General features: G+C 39.7%; 1 protein-coding gene across 1 annotated transcript; it reads right to left on the bottom strand.

The window, feature by feature from the left end:
- Positions 1-11472: 11472 nt before the first annotated feature.
- ccdc3a (coiled-coil domain containing 3a) lies at positions 11473-21099 on the bottom strand. The gene is made up of 3 exons (XM_082511121.1): positions 20113-21099; positions 19214-19391; positions 11473-11805 (listed from the first exon to the last, which is right to left on the bottom strand). The coding sequence occupies exons 1-3, from the start codon at positions 20517-20519 to the stop codon at positions 11500-11502; spliced, it is 891 nt and encodes a 296-aa protein (XP_082367247.1). The 5' UTR covers positions 20520-21099; the 3' UTR covers positions 11473-11499.
- Positions 21100-24134: the final 3035 nt, after the last annotated feature.

Below are 24134 nucleotides of genomic sequence, written 5' to 3'. Positions count from 1 at the left end.
GCTGCACACATGCCTGCGCACAGATAGTTGAGATTTCTGAAGGTTTGCATTTATTCCAACACATTTTTCTGAGAGGAAACTAATCCGACTGTGACGTCAATGTATACCGAAGGGAACTTTCTACCGTGTAAGGGCTTTATTCCAATGACCACCTTAATCTTATTCTTCACTGTTATCGCGTCGATTTACCCATTGATTGCTATGCATTTTTTAAAAACATTTGAAGTGTGTTGTCAATGTTTTTTATTTCTGGAAAGCATGATCAGGAAACAAAAGAAAACATCAGCAGCTCTATTTAAATCTATTCAAGACCATTTCACTCATTTACCTATTATTATTGAATTTGAATGAGCTACATTAGGGATTTAAGAGGTTGTTCAAAGAGGTTAATGAATTAGGAATACCGTTCATTAAATGTGAAGTCGTACACTTTAGCTTGGACGTGTGGGCTTCTGAATGTGCTGTGAGGCAGGCAGAGGGTTCAGGTTCATGCTCCTCTGTGGTTTTATGTCTGCTGTTTTTGTTTGCTACAGAGAGAGAGAACATAAATGTAATCCAAATGAGTCTTTCCATGCTACTGTAAATAGATTGTGAATACTGATGATCATTTTCAAGGTAATATTTACGAATGCTTTGCTGTACAGGCATGTCTGAGTGAGTGAATGAACGAGTGAGTTTGCAAGGGAAGTTGATTGTATCCTCTATGGAATGTTTTAATGTAAAAAAAAAAATGTAACAAAAAAAAAGCAGCTTCAAGTCTCCTTTACTTCCCGACTTTGCGGTTAGCTTTCAGAAACTGTCTGGCAGCACGCGACTGCTATCAGCAGAGCTGCACAGCGCAGTTTAATGCCATCAGTGTTCCACCATCACTTCAGTGTCAGTCCAACTAAAAAGGTGAAATCATCGTTTACTGAACTCAGGCTTACGTTTTTGTTTTTTTGCCATTCTAACGGGAGAAATCCAAAGCTGTGAAACACACTGTTACGGACGTTCGCTCTCTCCACTTTAAACTCACCATCCTTTGACTTTTCTTTCTTTCTTTTTTTTTTATGAAGAAAAAAAACTGCACCTTCATGAAAAAACACAAGCATGTTGAAAAAAAGTGCTTCAAGATTTCAACTTTACCATGAGTGTTTGCATAATCTTATATGCCCTTGTATGATGTTCGTATCTCTGTATTATGTGAAGACGTACACAGGTTGAGATGACCGGGTCCACAAGAGCCAAGCAGAGTATTTGTTCTAACTGGCAAAATTTACCCCTGGAATTACTTACTATTATTATCACTATTATTATTTGCTGGATTAACTATGTTTATTACTATGAAAGTTGCTTTAATTCTGCTAATTAGAATGACTGTGTTGTCATGTGACTGGAAGTACATGCATTTATATTGCCCTTTTTTCAGGTTTTTATTATGCAAATTGAAAATACACTAAATAGTGGTTGTGTCACTGAATTTATACTTAAAGCTGGTTTTAGTTGTATGGAAGTGAAATGTATTCAGAAGATGAGCAAGATGACTTAAAATCTCAAAAAGAGCCTTTCATTGCTTGAAAACTAGATTTTATGGAAGCAGTAGTTGGTCATAAGCTGAGTTTCATCTAGGTTTTTTGTTTAGGTTAAAAATTTGCAGTGCATTGTGGGGAAAGTAGTTTCTAATGGATATTGTCAAAAGCATGCTAGCTGACCTTTTTTTAACACGCGGAAGTGTTTGGTGTGTAAGGAGTTTCTGAAAAATCAATGAAGAAAATTAATAGTAAATTTAGGAATTAGGGATTACTATTAAGCTCTGTTCAAGAAAAGTGCAAGTGAATGCATCTAAGGCATCTAAAAACTGAATCAAAAGTGCAAATATAAAGAACTTTTAGTTTTATGATTTTAAAATGTACTATGTTACCTTACCATATGTGCGTTAGCTTTTTATTTAGTTTGGCTAAGTTGATAACGTATATTGTGTAGCTAAATTCTCTGATACTTTCCTTACTTATTTGTATGTCATAAATGCAAAGGCTAGAGAGTTTAAAATATATATATAGCTACTGACTGTGTGTTGTATGTAGACTAATTAGCGGGGGTGGTTTTACCTAGCTAAAGTCTATACAATTGTTCAGTAGCATTATGTTGAAACTTACAAGGAACTACAAGCATGTATTTGAATTGTTACCAACTATTTCAGTGTCCTCTTAGACTGAAAAAGTTGTTAGACTTTGTTAGCATTAGTAAATGCATTAGCTAGCTTTGGTTTAGCTGATGCTAAAAACACTCCACCACCTCTAACCTGAACAGCTAACTGACCAGTTGAGAGAATCTCTCTCGCTAAGATTTCTTTGTAGGACTAAAACTCTACACATGCTGCTCTTTGGCCCCTGGTGTCTCCCTGTAGGTGTCCTTGTCCAGAGCCTGCTAATTTAGCTGGCTGTATTTACTCTCTGCATGTGACCACAACAAACTCTCATCCTGTGCACTGTCGTTACGTCGACGATGCTCTCACCTATCGGAGCGGCCACTGCCTGCCGCACTTAAATGTGGTGTGATAATGATGATTTCGATGATGATGATTTTCTGTTGATGGGGCTTGTATATCAGATGCCTTTGACAATCATGTGCACATATCAGAGTTACCATAACAACACAGGCCAGAGTGACTGATTGTGTTTTGTTTGTCTTTTCTCCTGGAATAAATCCTGAATGATCGTAAAATGACTCTCTACTCTCATTTACTCTTTTTCTCTGTCTGTTTGTGTGCATACTCGACAAAATGAGACTGACTTATTAGCACTACACAGTGTCAGAATGACAACTACATTCCTGCAAATGTAAACACTTTCGACTGTGTGTTATCTCTCCATATTTAAACACTCACATACTCATGAATCTGGAACTAGAGCAAACACTCTTTACTACAGTCTGACTGCATGTAATGTATATGCTGTACAGCAGATGGCTTACACACAGAGGACAGATCTTGCAAACACTAAAGGCACGCCTTGCCTTTCAACAGATGTAACTGTCCAGCATAAAAGTGAACACTCTACTTGAACACGTTCTCCTTTGGTTTACACTCCAGTTATCACTACTTATTGGATGTCCTCATGTGTCATTGCAACTAAGGGTTCAATAAAAGTGCAGAAAAAACTTTGGAAATACAACATATCACTCTGTATTTTTGTAGTAGTGATAGCTTTCACTACTACGGGCAGCACGGTGGCATGGTGATTAGCACTGTTGCTGCACAGCAAGACGGTCCTGAGTTCAATTCCACCATCAGGCCAGGGTTTTTCTGTGTGGAGTTTGCATGTTCTCCCTGTGTTTGCGTGGGTTCCTTCAGGTACTCCGGCTTCCTCCCACCGTCCAAAGACATGCAGTTTGTGGGGATAGGTTAATTGATTAATCCAAATTTTCCACAGGTGTGAGTGTGAGCGCAAATTGTTGTCTGTCTCTGTGTGTTAGCCCTGTGACAGACTGGCGATCTGTCCAGGGCGTACCCCGCCTCTCGCCCTATGACAGCTGGGATAGGCTCCAGCGCGACCCTGAAAAGGATAAGCGGAAGTTTTCAGTGACAGAAGTTTATAAACCTTTCAGCAGCCCAGCGTCACAACAAATTCATTGTTAAACTGCGCTGATCAGGTTTTGGTTAAAATAAGAATTTTGTCTGAGTTAACAGCTATGGGATTGATTGTTATGAACTGCTGTACAGATGTGTATCATCACCAGTCAATGAATCCTGCTCATTTGTGGGAGCCTCTGACTTTTCATTTAGTCCAGTCATGTCATTTGATATGCTGTGTGTCAACTACGTGACTCTGGTGTTCAGGTGTAATTTCACTTTTTGTATTATTTAGCTGCTAAGTCTTGGTGAAGTTAACGTCATGCTTACAATGCATATCTTTTGCCTCTAGTATCATATTAAACGAACATTTTAAACATATAACATTAGTGGCAATTCTAATGCTGTTATTGTAAGCTGGAGAGCATCTACGTCCCCATTGTCCTTTATCCCTCATTAACCATCAGAGAGCAACTTGGGGTTAGTGTTTTGCCCAAGGATATTTGGGAGCGGCCAGGGATTGAAGACCAATCTGCCAATTAGTAGATGACCTGCTCCACATCCTGAGTACAGCCACCCCATCCACCCAAAAACCCTACAATAATATAGGGAAAGCACCAAGAATCAGATGACACCCCCCTGCAATTGAGCAACTTTTGCAACAGTGAGAAGGAAAAAGTCAATTTTAACAGGAAGAAAATGCCAACACAACCAGGCTCAGGGAGGAGCGGCCGTCTGCTGTGACCTGTTGAGGGTGAGGGAGAGGAAATGCTGAGTGGTGTATAAACACATAGTGAGTGAAAATAAGTAAGAAGAGAGGCAGAGAGTTCCACAGAAGAGAGCCTCCAGTTCTACTTTTAAATACCGGTTGGGGAGAGAGAAGGAAGACTGGATGAAAGACATGCTGTGGAAGAGAGCCAGAGATAATAATAACAATAATAATAATAATAATAATAATAATAATAACAAGTATGATTCAATGCAGAGAGGTCTATTAACAGCATGCTGTAATCTCTAATAAAATATTATGGTTAACAGTATCAACTGCTACATTGAGGAGAAGCAGGACAAGCACATAGATGAGCCCACTGTCAGAGTCCGTCTGCTGAAATGAACTCAGAAGGATCAATAGAAAAAAAGGAGTCTAAAAAAAAAGAATAGTACTAAAGGTAGCTGTAGAAAATGTTACATCTGTGAGGGTATTATTAATAATTATTTGCCTAATGGTAAAAAAAATTTTATTTGTAAATAAATTCATGAAGTCATTACTAGTAGTTGTTTCTATCTAATGGGACAATGATCCCATTGCGGTTCGTTGCAAAGTATCCATTGTTTTCAAGGTCCTATATTCCTAAGGTTCTGCCCCAATGTCCTATGTGCCCATTGTCCTGTGTTTCCAGGTTCCCATCCCTATTGTTTCTCTGTTTTTGAGGTTCTATGTACCCAATGTCCTATTCCAAAAATGTATGTTCCCAGGATCACATCACAAGGTCCCATGGTTCTGTGTTTATAAGTTTCTATCTTCCCATTATCCGTTGTTTTAAAAGAACTTTCTCAGTGTCCCTGCTATCCTATATTACCAGGATTCTATCCCAATGTTTTATGTTTTGAGAGCCATGTCCCATGGTCTCTTGGTCCTATGTTTCCAATTCCAACGCAATGTTGCAAAGGTCCCATGATATTCCCATCACCCTAACCCCACAACCACGAACCCTGGAAACACAGATTAAGCTACCGTTGACTTTCTTCCATGTTTAAATTTTACTCCACACTGGTTCCAAAAACAGCTTAAAAGAGATCACCAATGAAAGCTGCAGGATACTCTCAGCCTTTGTACCCATTCAGGATTACAGTTAATCAGCTAACATGAAAAAAGAAATCTCTCTTTGAAAGTTTACTTTTTCTTTTTTTTCTTATCAACTGAAGTAAGTGGTTAAGACGACGTTGACTTTACCGCACTGAGCGGCATCAGCCTGAAGGTCTATATGTGCTCATCAAAGATAAGCTGTATTAATATTAGTTCTTTATTAGCAGAGTTTGGCCTGTTGGAGCTTCCTGTGGTTCAGGTCGTCACACTTCCTTTACTTTCCCCTCCATCTCAGTTGGAGACATTCCTCCCAACTGTCTTTTTATCATGGCTGAATACAGAGGAACGAATGTGCTAACTTATTCAAAATCAGTTTTCCGTCTGACACACAGTCCAAAGCACTGAGACGAAAATTGTGAAAATCAAAGTATTTTACATCACTTTGCAGCACTTTACAACAACATATGCACATATTCATACATGGAGACATACAAATGGGAAAGCTGCCAACTGAATTTGTGCTTAATCAAAACTGCTCTTCATTTTTACACTCGCACGCTGAAGACATTTCTCGCTGAAATTGGCTGCCAAGCTAACTTGAAAAACACTTAGGGCTCTGTAAGTGTGTTTGTGCTCTGAGTCACTGATCTCTGTGCTTCTTAAACTGATTTCTCCTCATCTATAATTCAGCACTTCTCTCCCCCCTCCTCGCCACTTCTCTGTAAGGCATCCTCTTCTTCATCACATTTCTCACTGCAGGGTTTTCTCCTCTCCTCTTGGCTCGCTGCTTGTTTTGTTCTTTGCTGAGCGGCAAATCGTGCGTATTCTATAAAGCTAATGACAGGCAGATCGTCTGAAACGAAGAGATAGCACTGTCGCAGGAAATGGAGGCGGGATTGTGGCGTGTTGTGTGCAAAGATCATCTGTGTCATTTGGGTTGACAGCTCTGGATGCAAACAGCAGGGGGGGAAGTCATATATTTTCCTTTTACTGCCCCTAACAACCAAACAAAGTTGAAAATCATATTGCACCACCATAGTTACACCAGAGATGATTCTAAAAGGTCTTTTACGATAATAGAAAAAGATTTTGGGTTTCAGTAAAGATATTTTCTAGCATTCTCTCCACATTTTTATATTGAGGAACATTATTCTCAAATTGTTCCACAAATTGTAGTTGCAAGTTTTTGCAGATTGGTGAATCTCAGCCCATCTTCATTTCTCAGAAACTCTGCCTCCCTAAGATGTTCTTTTATATCCAATCATGTTACTGACCTGTTGCCGTTTAACCTCAATTCTGTTCCTTCAGCTTTTCTTTGTAGCGTCACTCATTTTCCCAGCCTTTTGTTGGCCCGTCCCAATTTTTTGAGACATGTTGCTGCCATCAAATTCAAAATGACCTCATTTTTAAAAATCTTTGTCAGTTTAAACCAGTCAGTTTTCTAGGTTCTATCATTAATGAAATGTGTGTTATTAGATTTGATAAAGATTGCACCCTGTTTTTTATCTACATTTTACACAGCAATCCAACTTTTGTGGAATTGTGGTTGTACACGGAGAGGGGCATTTTAATTTCTTGCATGATGAGGTAGATAAGTCCTTAACTCCCACCTCAACAGCCTACTCATGATTTGACATATTGCAAAAGAAACATTGATTCCTTCTTTGAAAAAGACTGCAGATGAAAAAAGAAATGCCATTAAAAGAAGCCTTCAAAAAATAGTTTTCCCCTTCAATTCAATTCAATTCAATTCAATTTTATTTATATAGCACCAAATCACAACAACAGTCACCTCAAAGCGCTTTATATTGTAAGGTAGACCCTACAGTAATAAATACAGAGAAAAACCCAACAATCAAATGACCACCTATGAGCAAGCACTTTGGTGACAGTGACAAGGAAAAACTCCCTTTTAACAGGAAGAAACCTCCGGCAGAACCAGGCTCAGGGAGGAGCGGCCGTCTGCTGCGATCGGTTGGGGAGAGAGAAGGAAGACAGGATGAAAGACATGCTGTGGGAGAGAGCCAGAGATAATAATAACAATAATAATAATAATGACAAGTATGATTGAATGCAGAGAGGTCTATTAACATATAGTGAGTGAGAAAGGTGACTGAAGAAGAAAAACTCAATGCATCATGGGAATCCCCCAGCAGCCTACTGTTAGGGTGCCTGGGTCGTTGACCCAGAGTTTAGAGTTTTCATTATTATTGTACTTTGGTTTTTGCCTTTATTTATCATTTCTAGTCTTTTGGTTTCTTTGTCAGAGTTGTGCCTTCTGATTTCTCTTCTGTTCCATAGTTGCTGAATCCCTGTGACAAGTCTGCGTCTCTGTGTTATGTTTCCTGTTTTACTTTGAAAGTTAATGTTAATGTGTCTCGTTTTGCTTCGTTTGTCTCGTCAGCCCTGATTTGTCCCAGCTGTGTTTCCCTCCTGTCTCTCATTCCCTGATTGCTCCCTCTGTATTTTTTAAGCCCCGTGTTTCTTTGTGTCTATGTTGTGATCTCCCTTATCCACCATCATATATGCTGTGTGTTCTGGCCGCATGTGTAAGTTATTTGGATTCTTAGTTTTCTTCTGTTTAAGATCAGCATTTGAGTTTATGTTTGTCTCCGGATTCTGCAATTTGGGTCCTTTTCCTGCCTGCACGCAGCCATTTCATAACACCTACGCCTATTGCAGCATAACTAAGGGAGGATTCACCTACAAACCAGCAAAAGTTTTGCAATTTTTTTTTTTTTTTTTTTTTTTTTAAACATATCAGAGAAAGCACAGGTCACGTATGTCGACTGTGAAATTTAAAGGGAACAACGGCGCTTTAATTCCACTCATCACAAGCCAAAATATGTGCTGTAAAACAATTTAAACATTTTTTAAAAATTTCTTCTTTTTTTTTTTTTTTTTTTTTTTTTAAATCCTGTAAAATGATTAATTGTATGTGAGTTTTGGTAGCTAAAACCTGACCACTCAGTTGCAAGATGTTTAAGAATAAGCAAACACCACTGTCACAATATTTCAAAGAGATTTGGATCTGGCCTTTAACCTCATTATTCTTCCTTTTGAGCCATTTCTTCTTCGTTGTGCTTGTTCAAAAGTCCAGTCAGATGGACTTTCTCATCATTTTCGAGCACAATTTGATAAAATGTAGAATTCCTAGTTGCACTTTTGACTGCTAGAACATTTCTACCACCATTCCTTTGAGTTGGCACGAGGTTTTAATAAAATGCTCTGCTGCAAGCACATCAAGTGCCATTCTGTCAATAGAGTTGTTACCATTTACTTGTGTTTACAAGTCTTGGCTATCTTATCTTTTCTGGATGCTTTAGGGTTGATGTAATGGTCTTGTTACTTGAGTCTCCTGTGAAGTTACTGGTGACTTCAGGTTTATAATTAGTTTTGTGTGTGTGTGTCCATTCTGTTCCTTTCATCAGTCTCATTTCTGTTGTATTTTGTGTTTCAAAGTTAGTCTTATGGTCCTGTGTAGTTGTATCTCACTTCCATTACTGCTGCTCATCCCAAACAGCTGATGGCCTCTCTTTCTAGAGCCTGGTTCTACTTGGTTCTATTTGTCCTGTTAAAAGGGAGTTTTTTCCTTCCCACTATCGCCGAGTGCTTGCACATTGTTTTTCATCTGATTTGGGGGTCTTCTCTCACTTATTGTCGGGTCTTTACCTCACAATATACCATTGTGATTTGGTGCTATATGATTTGAACTGAAACAATACACACAGCAGACTATGACATAGGGTTAAGGTTGACTGCATTTTGTTTACTTGTGTTGTCTTTGGCTAATATTTAAATGTGTTTGATATAAAACATTTAAGTGTGACAAACATACAAAATAATCGGAAATGATGAAGGGGTCAACACTTTCACACACCACTGTATGTATTTGGATACAGCATTTCCTCTTGATACAAGCTTTCTTCCTGGAGGGATACAATATTCCAGCAAAATGTTCAAATATTTTAACATTTTTCACAAACAACAGCTTTCCCATGAAATCAAACCACGGTCACTTTAAATGGCTACTTCATCTACCTAAGAGTCTCTCGGCAGGATGTACAAAAAAGGAGCGTTTTCCTTTTCTAAGCTTGTTCCCCCCCCAGGATCTCATCAATCGTTACACTGCAGGTGATAAACTCCTGCCTTATTCTTCACCTCATCATCACGAAGCTTTTCATCAAGACAGACACAGTGAATCAGTTTTTTGGTGAAAAAGATCTCCCCTGCGTCTACATCCCATTCTGGCTTGCCCCTCAATATGTCCTGCTTTAGTGATTTGTTTTCCTTCCACTCGGTGAGGTCTCGTGATGCGATGGCCTCCCTCCAGAGGAATATTTCAGCAAGATCCTGCTGCTCAGAACACTGCTGCCCACACAAACACATTCCAGTCACTTGATGGACCAGACACACATACAGTGTCTCCTCTACCCTTAACCTCTCTTTACACTCTCTGTGTGTCACTGCAGAGCTTAACTAGCACACCGTTTGTGTGTGCTTGCTCATGCTGGGATTTGTTGTTTGTACTCTAGTGACCTAGATTTTTTTTTTTTTTTTTTTTTTCTCTCCAAACTTCCACTCTGAAGTTCAACAAACTAAAATTTTATATACAGAAAAATCATTCATACAAAAATATTCACAAGCTAGCTGTGTATACAGACTTTAACTTGCATTAAAAATAAATGAGCCTTCTCTCAGAAATCCAAGAATTGTTTCATCATCGCATTACTGATATTGGACGAGCTGTACCTTATTGTGTCACTCAGCCGTGATCCTATATTTTTGATCTTTGGCGTGTCGGTTAGTTCATTTTTCCGGGCGTCAACTCTAATTTTTCATTTCAGTCTAATTGTTCTCATCAGCATCACTGGCAGCTGCGTGTAGAAGCAACAAGGAGCTGTTTTCAAGCAGCAGCTTTGAAAATGTGCTGTATGCATACCTATGCAGGTGAAAACAGCACGCACACAAAGTTTTGGGACTGTAAGTTGTTTTTTAATGTCCGCTTTCTCTCTGTAGTCTATTTGTAGTCATTGTAGTATTGATCAATGAACTTTGAGCATGCTTTAAATGCCAAAGTGCTTCTCGAAACCATCAGCTGTCATCTTATGAGGACTGACCTCAAACCCAATTGGTATCCAAATATGTAGTCCTTTACTTTTTGCTTTTGTTTTTAAAATTGCTCTCCCAATTTCAAAAGTTTACCTGACTTCAAAACGATCCTAATGTTTTCATAATGATCAGAAAATATGTAAGTAACTGTTACCACATTTAGAGAATATATTATTGCCCTCCATGAATCAGCTGAAGCCTATCTCAGCTACCATAGCTGAGCCTGGACAGGATGTCAGTGTAATGCAGGGCTTTCATTAATTGATTGGTTGATCAAATGGTAAAGAACTTGTATTTGACTATTAATTTACATGCATCCTTTTATATGTACTATTCAGTATTTGGCATTTGCAAATGCAGATCTTATACCAGAGAAACTGTGAGGCCAAAATCCTTGTTATAGACTTTATTGTAAAGCTGACACCACCTATAGCTTGTGAAACTTTGCCTATCTGGAATTCTGGCATGAAACTTAAAAGCAACTGAACTCTATCCCTAAATAGTTCCCTGGTGCAGGTTTTTTCCACTGAGGTAAAAGTGGTGCCTTGTGAAAATCATAACTGTGTTTTAATTAACAGCTGAAAAGCAAAGAGAACTAATTGTCCTTCACATCTCAATAAGCTCCCACTGTGGCTGTTACTATTGCTCACAGCTGCTCTTAGTGTAAGAGCAGAGCAAGACAACATCTCGAGATGAGCACAGCTCTGCCACTTAATCCACTCATGAAGGCAGCAGAGCTGAACAACCAAAGAAGGAATCGGTGGGAAAAGAGAAATGTTTGATTCTCATTCAGAAAACTGTTTATTTTTATCAGATAAGTGGGAATCACGCTTATCCACAGTTTATTAGAGGAGTTCCAGGTAGAAAGAAAAGGGATAGCAGTTTATTTACAAGACAACTGTGAAGAGTATTGCTTTTAAAGTGTTTTTACTCATAAGTGACACTTCTCCGTCCCTTGCAGAGAGACCGCCCAGCAGTCTCTCCAGATCTACAACCACTCTGCAGTCCAGGTGAGTGGTACTTATACGATTTAAAGTTGCATCCTGTGACGTATCGCTGCACTTGTGTAACCCCCGAGTGGAGGCTCCTTCTGTGTTATAGTGTTGAGGTGATGTCCCGCCATTCTCTCTGAGGCTTTTAGCCTCTGTTGCAGCTCCTGTGCCTGCTGCTCAGCCTTGCGTGCAGCTTTGCGGGCGTTCCTCAAGGAACGCTTCACCTTGCGAACTCGCTCCTTCAGCTGCCGGTTCCTCCTTTCCACTGCAGCCAACTGCTCCTGCAGCTTCCGGCCTCGTTCCTCCTCCTCAAACAGTGCAGCCTGCACCGAGGAGCACAGCAGCTGGGGGTAAGGAGGAAAGAAAGTGATGTTAGTTAGCATACGTGAAGGCTTGTTGTCTTAAGTGTCTGACAAACTGTTGTAGACTTCCAGCTGCTATCTCGTCAGCTAGATGTGTAGAGTGGGAGCTCTACGTGTGTGTGTGTGTGTGTGTGTGTGTGTGTGTGTGTTTTCTCTCCTGTGCATGTTGTTTATCCTGTAACAAGCCTAACATGCTAAGCAGGAAGTCTTATTTACTTTTCTATAGGCTTCTACTCCCATTTCAAAAACACATGTGTGTTTGGGTACCTGTGTAATATAAATGTACTATTGACCTCTCATCCCTATGCAAGGGTCACATGTTTTGATGTTTCTGGGACCCTAATGTTGCACGTTCTTGATGGAAGAGAGCTGACCTGAACCGACAGGGTTCACAAAGGTGACAGCTGTTGACGTCCCAGTGGGAATGTATCGTTTGGTTTCCTCGGTTTATGGGCGCACTTTATCACAAGTAACATATACAAACTCAAAAATATTGTGAACTAAAAGTATGTACTGTACATTCACTATTTGTCTCACTCTGCATACATACTCAGATGACCACAGTCGAGGTTAAGGCCAAGCCCCTGTTCTTTTAGCTTGCTGTTTTGTACTGTGGTACCAAGGATCGCAAAAATGGACACTCGTATGGTTTTGGCATATAATGCAGTTTGTTTTAGTGCCATTTGTTTTGGAAAACAATTGCTGAAAAATTGTCTTAAACAATGTTAAAGAAATACTGAGAAGACATTACTGTTGTGTCTGTTAGCTAAAACTGGAGGGACTTTAGCTTAGTGCTTAGCTTAGACTAAAGACTACAAACTGAAGAAGCCTCTTAGTGTAAGCCTCCTCAGAAATGGTATTAGTAGGAGGGTGGTCATGTTTACCAAGGTGTGGCATTCCCTCTTCTTTTAACAATGGTCCATAAAAGTCTGGGAACAGAGAAGACCAGTTATTGGACGTTTAGGTCTATTTGTATTTACATTTTATATGGCATACTACCTTTCTTGGAATTAGTTTTGCAATACAATACACCCAAATAAAACAAAAAAAAAACCCCTTTACATTAAACTTCATTTTAAAGTCTAAATAGTTCATACTGAGACTGATGAAGATAATCTCACGAGGACAATGTTACCCGGCCATATGGTGATACTGCACTGTATGCACAGACTACAAGATCATGTTGTTTGTAGTGCAAGCAAGCAATAAAATTCCATTTACCTTTTTATCAGTGTAAAGGTAGAAACCCATGTGAATAAAACCAAATCCCTCTGCATGGATACAATCCACCAGGGAGAGAAATATTTCATGCATTTGTTCCTATTCAGTAAGACTGAAGTCAAATTCATATTTTTTTTTTAAACAGTTTGAAGCCTTGCCTTTTCAGTTCTCTTAGGAAATTTCACAGTGGGATGCATCAAGCACACACGGACACACAAACGCACACCAACTGTCAAAACATCCGGGTCACACCTGCCTGCTGTTTAGCATCATCTGTATAAACAGTATTTAGAGGACATGTGACGACAACTGAATGCACAAAGGTCCACAGTGAAGAAAGACAGAACACAGAAACATTCAAGTTCTTCAGTATCCAAAAGTCAGTAAAGGGAGGCAAGAAACTATGGGGATGTCGTCTTAGTTTGTTCAAAACTCTATTTATTTAACAATTAACATTTACAGCAACTGTGGTCTAAAATGGCTACAATGACTGATCGCCCTATGTTGCAGTTTCCTTCAGGTCAGACTGAAGGGTCACATGTGACCCTTCAGGTCCTTGAAACCTTTCAGTCTGTTCTGATTCAGTCTGACATTTTGGCTCATCAGTGCAGGTACCACATCTTAACAGTGATGTCATAATGAAACATTGCCTGACTGGAAATAACATGAAGTCAGAGATTTCTTAACATGGTGGATATATTTTGGTAGTTCGGTTTATAATTATCTTATGTGCCGTTATTAGAACGCATCCATGCAAGCTTTTGTAAACTTCAATGAACGGATCAGATTTTTAAATCTGTGTGAGAGCTTACTTGACTGAAGGACACACTGGTGTTTGTCATTAGATTCTGATCGATCCCGTCTCGGTGTTAGATCTTTTGTCATGAGTAATTAGTGCTGCCAGGCTGCAAAACACTAATGGACTTACCCTGCTTCTGTCTGATGCTGAAGGTATGCAATAAACTCTGAAGAAAGACTTCTGCAAATAGCTGAAAGCAACAAAGTAGTTCTTACTCTGATCACAGTCATCACTGAAAAGTCTGACCTGTCAGTGACTCTGTCTTCATCGCAATAATGATTTTTTTTTTTTTTTTTTTTTTTTTTTTTTTTTGTGAAGTTGCGTTTGCTGAACATTCTGTCTGTAACATATTTGCAACAGTGAAGCAGGTGAAGGTGTTTGGTAACTCTGGATAAACAATTTGAAAAAAATGTGGTGCTCAGACTTTGTCCTGTGTTTTAACATGTATGGCTGTAGGTTTTGGGGGTTTATAACTCATAACTGCTGCAAATGTAGGAAGGTCAGAGAAATTAAATCAGCCATGCAAACCTCATGACAGCAAGTTTAATGTCACTGTAATGCTTTGCACTGTGACACCACAGGCCATCCAGTCCAGTTCTAGCAATGCTAAACTTGCTTTTAGAACATTTTGCTCTGGAGCAAACTTGAGGAATTTATGCAAACTTTTTTTTTTTTTTTTTTTTTAACTCATTTGTTTGAGTAAAAGAAAAAGACACAATGTCAAATATGGAAGCAAAAGTGGAAAAGAAAACACAAAAAAAAACCCAAAGGCTGTAATCATGTTTGAAAGAATTTAGAGGTGTTTTTGTTTGCGCCCAGCTTGACCTGACTCCTCATTCATTTCTGCAGACTTTTTGATTTCTCTCCCTAACTTTATGTAGAATCTCAGCAGGAGTCCACACAATTACACAGACAACACACATGGCCAGACACCTTTACACACAGTTAGTGGCTTTAGAGCTCCACTGCTGGCGTTAAAGAGCCAAGCCAGGGTTTCTCCTCTCCTTGTGCAGATTTTATATTGTCTGTGCGTGGGAAGGGAAAGCTAGAAAATGGAAAGAAAAAGTGATGAAGAGACAAAAGGAACAAAGAAGAGACGGAGAGCAGAAAAGAAATAAAGGTGGTGAAGAGGTGCTCCATAGGGTGGCATTTCTCCTCGGCTTCTGCACTTTTCTCCTTTATTTCTGTAAAACACAGTCTGATAATGTATTTTTTATGAGCTTTAGTGTCTAACTCTTGAGTGAAACAGGCACTCCCTTTTACCCCTCTGTAAGCACGTACATAAAATGTTAATGAGAGTCAGGAAACTTGTTAAAGGGGTTTGCATGAGGGTTCAAAATTCTGCCTTCCCTTACCGTGGGTACAATCAACCAGTTCTGTATGCATACACAGTAAAAATGTGCTGTATATGGAAGTGATTAGGAAGTGTTCGAGCCATCTGCCTGCCTTCTTGTGACCTATCAAAGAACTCCTATGATATGTATGTATTATATCTGTATTAGACCCACAGGAGTGTCTGACCTGGCTTGTGGTAAAAGCAGCTCTGAGCACTACTGATAAGATGAGCCTTTGAACAAAAGCTAATTGAAGGTTTTGGCAGGAAAAGTGCAGTGAAGGAAGTCTCCTGTCTATCCTTCTGGCGGGGCATCTGGTTCCCACAAAGCTGAAATCAGAAGCAAACCTCCTCCCAGCTCTGATTTTAGGGATTTATTTATTTTTTTTATTTTTATTTTTTTTGTCTTTAAATGCAGCTGAAGGATGAAAGCACAGAGTGATGCAAGAAGGGAAGCTAACTTTAGATAATAAAAGTATTAATAGGCTTGGTTCTTGGCTGTTAGATTAAAGAAGGATAAAAAGAGAAAGAAGAGAGATTTCTTTCCCCATTTTTTTTTTTTTTTTACGTCTCCATATACATTCCCAAACAAAACACCTGTTTTGTCCTGCCTTGCCTAAAGGTTATTGTAGAGGAGCACGTGAATCCTCCTCTACAATAACAGCACCTTTAACCCCTTTTTGCCTGAACTATGACCCCTTAATTCAGAGGCTAGATCCTGTAGTTTAAACCAGAACAGAAACAGAAAAGAAGGCACTACAACACCACACTTTGCAGCCCTTTAACAGTTAAATTCTTGCTCTTAAATAATGCTGTGGCTAAATTAGCTGTGAGATTATTTAAAGCTGAAGAGGTAAATCAGCTGTGAATGCTGCAGGCAGTAGAGAAAAAGTCAGCCAGGAATGAGGCACAACATCCTTCAGAGTGTTAAGATGATGATAACGAGTGCAATAAATGGATACAAGTGTATGAAAAAGATCCACGTAATGCTCCACGGTCCACCGGATGTATTAAATGATTGTAATAGAGACGCTGTCTGTAAATCGCACTGACTTTAAAGGGGATCTATTGTGCTTATTTTCATCTCCATTATTTCCAAATCATGCAAGGAAAACAAAACCCACACCCAAAACACTGAGACAAAAAAAATCTGTTATGATATGAAGGAAGACTTGAAGCGAATGAGCACATCAAGTGCATATCAGTGTCACCTTTGCCAAAGAGTGAAGTGTCACCATAAATTGTGTTTTAATTGATCATCTTTATCCCTTCAAGAAGCATCCTGAAGGATGTTTTTTCTTCCAGGGTGTGATGTTGCCTTCATCCACAGGGCACCAGGTTTGCTGTGCTCTTCATCATCATTAAAACACCAAAGTGAGGGCCTCTTCTTTGGTGTGTCACAAAAACTATTCAGCAACCACTCAGCTGTACCTTTTCAAAATAAACGCAAAGACGTGTCGTAAATTTGTCTCCAGCTGCCGTGTCCTGTCTTGTTTGAGGTGCGAGCTTGAATCAGTCAGAGCAGATGTGATAATGAATGTCTGAATCCTAGCAGCAAAGCTCCCATCACAAGCTTCAGCCTATCTCTGGTCCGAGGTCAGCGTGATATGTTGCTTCATGCTGATACAGATCAAAGCTGCAGACTGACACGCTTTCAAGCTGGTGGTGTCAAAGTCGTCGATCTCTGCTATTTGATCTTTGACCCCAGGGTGCACGGACAGTATCCGATATGCCTGAGGTGCAACCTGGAAGGACCTCGACTCATCAGTTTGCTTTGATCTACAACAGGTTGGGACCTGATTACGTCGGGCCAATCACATATTAAAACTTTATTAACAGTACAATTGATTCTTTTGTTTGTGCATGTGGGCATTTTTGTCATCCTTCTGAGAATCAATCCATTTTGTGTGGGTATTTGTGTGTTCAGCTCTGCACAGTGCCAGAGGGTAGTTTGACTGATCTTTCTTTCCCACATTCCTGTCAACGGACTCACAACTCAGCTCATTATTAGGTGTCCACACACACAAACCAAGACCTCCCTCTGCTCGTACACATAGTTCAGCTACAGCGGTTGATTCATTGCCAGTTTCTGACTCAAACATTACCGAAACTACAACACCCTAATAATGTTAGTTGCTCCAGTTCCAGTTCCCTGCACACTGCTGTTTGTCTGGACCCTTAATCTGTTATCACCATGGTAACAACATGGTTTTTAAAGTCACACGATCGGCCACGTTCCCTGGAAGTGTCTGGTTGGATGCCTGTGCGCATCCATTATCTACCTAATGTACAGGATGTTATTTAAATGACCACAACTTTTTAAAAGAAACATTTTGTGGGGGTTTACATTTTCTGCAAACCCCCACAAAAAGTTGGCCTATTTGAAACAGGGGACTGACTAGGCTCATTCTTCTAAGAAGCTCTTTTTTTTTTTTTTTTTTTTTTTTTTTTTTTTAATAGCTCCTTTCATTTTAAGGTCAACAGCTCTATAAGCAAACTTGCTTCTGATTGGCTGCCCCTTGTAAATAGAAGAATCGTGTGAGTGGTGCTCCTGTGTTTGCGTCCAATCAAAGTTGACTATATGTACTCTCAATGACATCATGCATAGCCAAGTCTAGAAAAAAACTGTTGGGAATGGAGCCCTTAGAGCCATCTGAGGCCTGTGATTTTGGGAATTAGCTACTATTTATACAGTGACATAATTTTCAAACCTTTAGCTATGTTCAAAACAAGCATTCAAAATATCAAACAAAAACACATGACATAAAAGTTGCAAAATTTGAGTTACATGTCAGTGAGTTAAATAAGTATTTGATCCTTAGCTAACCATGACTTACTACTTGGTGGAGAAGCCCTTGCTGGCAAGCACAGCAGTAAGATGTTTCCTGTAGCTGGTCAGGTCAGGTTTGCACACATCTCAGGAGGAATCTTGGACCACTCCTCTTTACAGAAACTCTCCAACCCTTTAGATTTCTTGGCAGTTGCTTAGTAACTCGAAGCTTCAAGTCCTTCCACAGATTTTTTAGAGGACTGAGGTCTGGAGACTGGCTAGGCTACTTCATGACCTTAGTGTGTGAAGATGCACATTAAGGTCATGAAGTGGCCCAGCCAGTTTAGCCACTCCTTTGTAGCTTTGTCAGTATGTTTCAGGTCATTGTAATGCCTGAAGACCCATCCATGACCCATTTTCAGTGTTCTGTCTGAGCGAAGGAGATTTCTCATCCAAGATTTTGGTACATGGTCCTGTCCATTTTCCCTTAATATATGTTAAGCCATCATGTACCGTTAGCAGAAAAACAGCACCAATGCATGATTTCCGCTTCCATGCATGACTGTGGGGATGGTGTTTTTTGGGTGATAATCAGCATTTTTTCTACAAACATGGTGAAGGTGAAGCAAGAGAGCTTGAGTTTGGTTTCAATGACATCTTCTCACAGCTCTTTGCTCTTGCTCACAGTGGTGGAGAGGTTGGAATGGAAGAAACTGATTCTTTGGACAGGTGTACTTTATACAAATAACAAGCTGAAATCTGTGTCATTAATTGGTTGTTTGAAATCCCACCCATGGGAGTCAGATGTCTAGCTGGGTTGCTGGGGATCAAATACTTATTTCACTGTGACTCATATTCATTGTGTGTGTGTGTGTGTGTGTGGGGGGGGGGGTTGTGTTGTTGTTGTGTTGTTGTTTTTTTAATTCTACGTTTTGTTTTTTGTTTTTTGTTTTGTTTTTGTTTGGTTTGGTTTTTGTTTGTTTGGTTTTTTTTGTTGGGGGGGTAGGGATATATAAAAGGCAATAAAAATCCAAATTTAATAAAACACATTTGCTCCCTGATGATCCCATGGACTATTTGTTATCTCTGTGACAACAAGATAGTTTTGTGTTTGTTTGCAGTGTCAGCAAAACCCCACCAACATTTCTAAGAAGGTAATGAAGCTTTTTATTATAGATTGCAATGGTCAGTTTAATCATAGACATTTGGTTTCTCTTCTTCATGTACAACACTTTAACAGGCTAACTATGACTAAGTGATGCCTTACCCTGCTGTCTTCCTGCATGTCCCACTCGGGGCTGAAAGTCTGAAATGGTTGGCTCCCCTGAGTGCAGTTGGAGAACTGAAACAGACTGGAAAACGTGCGTCTGTTCTCAATCGTGTCAGCAAAGATGGCATCTTGGAAGTTGACCCCATGAGGTCGGATGCTGTAGTTCTCATCCATCCTACAGAGGAGATGAAGGGAACAACTGTAAGCAGCACATTTGAATCTGCATTTAAAAAGAATGCACTCTGCTCCTTTCCAGTATATTTTTGTTCTTGGATTGTACCGGAGAAGCTTTGCATGATTCACAAATTAAAATAATGAGTATTTATGTTAGAAATTTATTAGAAATAGCATTCTGAACCCTGGCTATTTGGTTCTGAGGAATTATTTGCAAATCTACTGATCTTGTTATTTTAAACTTTGGCCATTTTCTATATGAACATCCACCAATGTATTGTATACTATAAGAAAATAACTAGTAGGTCTGCTTTAACAGCCAGAATAGAGAACAGAAATACATCATGATGTCATAATCTGTGTGGCTGATAAACTGATCATTTGCTAATAACTCCAATTTATAGCTGATAGGTGTACAGTAATAAAAAGTCTTGATGAAGGCCAAAGCCAAAAGTGGCAGTCCTGCAAAGTGGTATTTACTCATTTGTTTTACTACTTTGATTATTTACATACAAACAGTGTTAATTTAAAGGTGCTCTTTCATTTATGTGGCAACAATAATAGATTTGACAAATTCAGGTAAAGCTGAAATAGTTTTTAATTATGGGTTCTTTTTTGGTTTGGTTTGGTTTCATTTTTTTTGCAAAAAAAAAAAAATAGAACCAAAAAAATATATCAAATTAATTTTCTGAAATAAAAAGTGACCGTTTTTTCTACCTCACCTGAGGAAAAAGAAATAGGAGTAGTTCTCCATCACGGTGTGGGACTGACAGGACAGGTAACCAAGCCCGGTCAGGTTGAGCCTGGATCCAGAGGGTACCTCCAGCATGCTGCCCCAGGCTTGGTCACACAGCAGCTCCACCTCTGCAGAGTACAGCAGCCCTTCCTCTGCGCCCTCGTACCCGTATCCGAACCCGAAGGGCAAGGAGTTGTACAGACTGCCCACTCCAACGCCCACCGGCTCCCGGTGGATTGCCAGGACCCGGGCATACAAGATGATCTCCGCAAGTTCCGCCCGGCAGCCCTCGCTCAGCGGCCGCCATTCCGAGGGGAGCTGGCAGCCACGCGTAAAGGTGTCCAGATGCGCAAAAGCGCAGAGCGTTGCGAGGAGGATAGTCGTGGGAAACATCCCGAAAAGCGTACAAAATCTTATCTGGCACCTCCTAAAGTCTGCGTTGATGAGTCTTTCCTTTTTCCTAAGTGTTTCCAGGAGACCCAGCCAAGTGGCCGAAAGTAAACAAATCTGGTTGATTTTGCAAAAGTTATGCACATGTGTTTACCTCAACCACTTGATGATGCTAAATCACAATGAAAATATTTTTTCAGACAGAGTTTTTGAGCATTAACACAAACTCAAGCTAACTTCAATCGTCTGAAGACTTTTGGAAAGAATAAAGTCGGATTAATATGAATGTGCAAAGACTAACCGCTCCAACCTGCAGCTCTGTCCGTTCTCCTGCTTGGAGGAGGCGAGGTTTAAACAGAGCGATGGTGATGCCTTCAAGGACTCGTGCGCTGCTTTGATATTTAGAGTTTCAATGAGGGGTGGTCGATGCGTTGAAGTGGTATTTTGCCTGATGAAAAGGTGATGAACCTGAGGTTTTGAACCTGTTGACCTCAGACATAATATTATAACCCACATGATGTATAAAACTCTTTCGATCAAAAAGATTATTAATTCAAATATACTCCAGGTTCTTCACAAAACGCGTCGCTTCATGAAACGAATACTTCCTTGAGGAATCGACTTCTTCTTTTCGGCATGTGAAGGCGTTAAACGTGATTATAAAGGGACAATCGCTGTGGTGCGAGATGGTATCACAGGAGCCAGGTTTTGGCTGGAGGAAGTTCCATGGAAGATAAATCAAAGCATCTGAGAAGAATTTGAATGGGTCCAAAGGGGGGTGCTGCTGAAGTTTCCACTGGGTTCCAGGGTACCTCGAATTTGTTTTACAACACACTGGGGGTACAGTGGGTCTTTTTGGTTATTCAAGCGCTATTCTGGGAACTTAGTGTGTCATGTTGTGTGAGTCCCAACATTCTTTCTGATAGACCTTTAATACAAATCTTTGATTTTGGCTACCTATTGTGGGTCAGTGGGGTCCAGTGGCTCCTGGACAAGGGTCACTGGGAATTTTGAAGCATTAAGGGAAATCCCGAGGGAGACAATATTTCTGTGGTGAAAATCCTCCAGGGATTCTCTCTCTTTTTTCTTCTTCTTTTTTTTTTTTTTTTTTTTTTACCTGAGATAAGGGATGCACCAGGACTCTATAATGTGATTACATTTCACAATACCTAAAATATTTTATTAAGGATAGCCCACATAAGATATCCTTATCTTATGTGGGCATACGGTAATTTTTATGCAAGCCAAAACTGCTGATGATGCAGCCCATCAGCTTTCACTGGCATTACATGATTTACAAAAATGGCTGAATGACTCATGCTTGTGCCTTAATTTTAAAAAGACCGTATCAATGTTTTTTAGTAAGCCTAAAACAACCGTGGCTGCAGTAAAAGTCTGCTTGGGTGCACAAGAATTAATTAATGTTGAGGAATTTAAGTATTTGGGAGTGCTACTAGACTCTAAATTATCCTTTAAAAAACACATTAAAAAAGTAGTGAAAACTGTAAATGTTAATATACAGAACTTTAGACATATCCGCACATCATTAATAGACACAGCAGCGATTACATTCCTGCATTCTATGATACTGGCTCATATTGAATATTGTATTACAAGTTGGTCCTATATGAGCTCTGCTGCTATTGGGCCAATTGAAGTATGCTACAAAAGAGCATTGAAAATATTAGATAAAAAACCTTTTTCATATCACCATTGTCAAATTTTAGAAAAATACAAGTTTTTAAATTTTACTAATTTCAAATTATTTAAATCTGCCTGTCTAATATACAAAGTTATACATGGTCTGGCGCCTCCACCAATGAGTGATTTTATTAAACAAAAGTCTAGCAGTGTTGCTGGGTCTCGACTGACTCGAGCCACTGTTAGAGGTGATTGTGAACTGGCACTCAGGCGGACCACCTTTTCACAGAATGCTCTGTCATATCAGGGAGTGAGCTTCTGGAATAGTCTTCCACTGTCAGTGAGGGAAAGTACAAGTCTACCCATCTTTAAGAGTCACTTAAAAGGGCGGCTGAGGGACACACAAACATGTAATCATGTTTAATAATCATGTTTTATATTGGACGGGAAAAAGAGTTAGTGTATTACAAAAAGGAAAACAACTGTTAGTGCAATGGGTGAACGCAATATCACGATGGTCAGGGCATGTACAATACTGGGGTTTGTGCAATATAATTGATGTGTTTCCGTTATTGTTATCTATACTGTCCTCTGTGTCCACTCTCCTTGTCATTGTTTGTTCTAGTATAATGTGATCACTGTTTTTGTCCTTGTCACATGACCTGTAAATAGTGTCTCTGTATGTTTTTACTAACTTGTGTTTAACACCAACCTGCCAGAGGGTCTGCAGATGGAAATTAGCCCAAGGCTATAATCTGGCATATTTACATTTGTTAAAATGTTCATTAATATCTATTGCCCCTCTTTCTAAAAAAATAAAATAAAATAAATAAATAAGATCATAGTAAAGATTAATAATCACTTTCAGTTCCTCAACTATAACCACTTTAACAGTCTTCCATACAGTTCTAAGCTCAACCTCCAGTAAGTACAGTGACCATCTCTGATTGCTTTAAACCAGGGGTAGGCAACTCCAGGCCTCAAGTGCAGGTTTTAGACATCACCCTGTGTCAACACACCTAAATCAAATCATTAGTTCATTCCCAGGCCTCTGGAGAACTTCAAGACATGTTGAGGAGGTAATTTAGCCATTTGAATCAGCTGTGTTGGATCAAGGACACTCGAAAACCTGCAGGACACAGGCACTCGAGGTCTGGAGTTGCCTACCCCTGCTTTAAACTAACCTGAACATGAACATCAGTAGATTGCTCTTGAATAAGACTGCCATCTAGTGGAAAGTAAGTATAACTGTATATATAAACGTATAGCTGTAGCTGCACAAACAAGAGCAGAAATGGTGTTTCTCGGACATTCCATTGTATTTTACTACAGTAGCCTCTGAGTGTTCTATGCTACAGTATTGACAGATATCCCATCGGAATCAGTTACACTGTCGTCGCCATTTATCATTCAAAGCTGACATCAGAGGGAATCTCCAGTCCTTCCTTTCCTGTTTGCAAGTGTAAGGTGACTCCTGAGGGGGAATTCCCGCTAACAGCTGATGGTCTAGCCCCGCCCCCACACATGTCAGCCTCTTGCCGATGTGTAAAAAATGCGGATGGACCCGTGCCGCGGCGGCGCTGCTTACGCGCAGGCGCTCTTTGTTCTCAGATCAGTCCTCTGCCCCGTGACGTCACTACGAGGAAATGAAAACCGTCCGTAAACTCCGCACAAGTGAACTCGGTGTCGAGTTGTCGAAAATTAGACCGACTTAGATAGGAACTATGGCTTTCAAAATAAAAGCAAAGCGTTCTTGAAGAATGAATTAAGATTGCCCTAAAAACAAATATCAAAAGCTAAGGACTTCAGAAAGAACAAATAATCACTGTAGTCTTTTAATATGATAAATAGAAGTGAAAATAGCTACACACAATACAGTTTAATGAATATAGTAATGAAATTAAATAAGGCTAATGAAATAAGCCTTATTAAATTCCAGCGCAAGATGATGGTTTTCCTCTGATGATGAATTTAATT

Source organism: Aulonocara stuartgranti (assembly GCF_965226115.1).
Source record: "Aulonocara stuartgranti genome assembly, chromosome: 17".
Classification (NCBI taxonomy): Eukaryota; Metazoa; Chordata; class Actinopteri; order Cichliformes; family Cichlidae; genus Aulonocara; species Aulonocara stuartgranti.
The sequence above is the reverse complement of the archived record's forward strand: the minus strand, read 5'-3'. Positions and strand labels throughout refer to the sequence as shown.

Bases quoted from the DNA above. Each gene is read 5' to 3' on its own strand.
- ccdc3a (XM_082511121.1), bottom strand. From the start codon at position 20,519: ATGTTTCCCACGACTATCCTCCTCGCAACGCTCTGCGCTTTTGCGCAT. The intron at 19,392-20,112 runs GTGAGGTAGAAA...TCTCCTCTGTAG, and splicing joins TCCTATTTCTTTTTCCTCAG to GATGGATGAGAACTACAGCA. The intron at 11,806-19,213 runs GTAAGGCATCAC...CCTTACCCCCAG, and splicing joins ACATGCAGGAAGACAGCAGG to CTGCTGTGCTCCTCGGTGCA.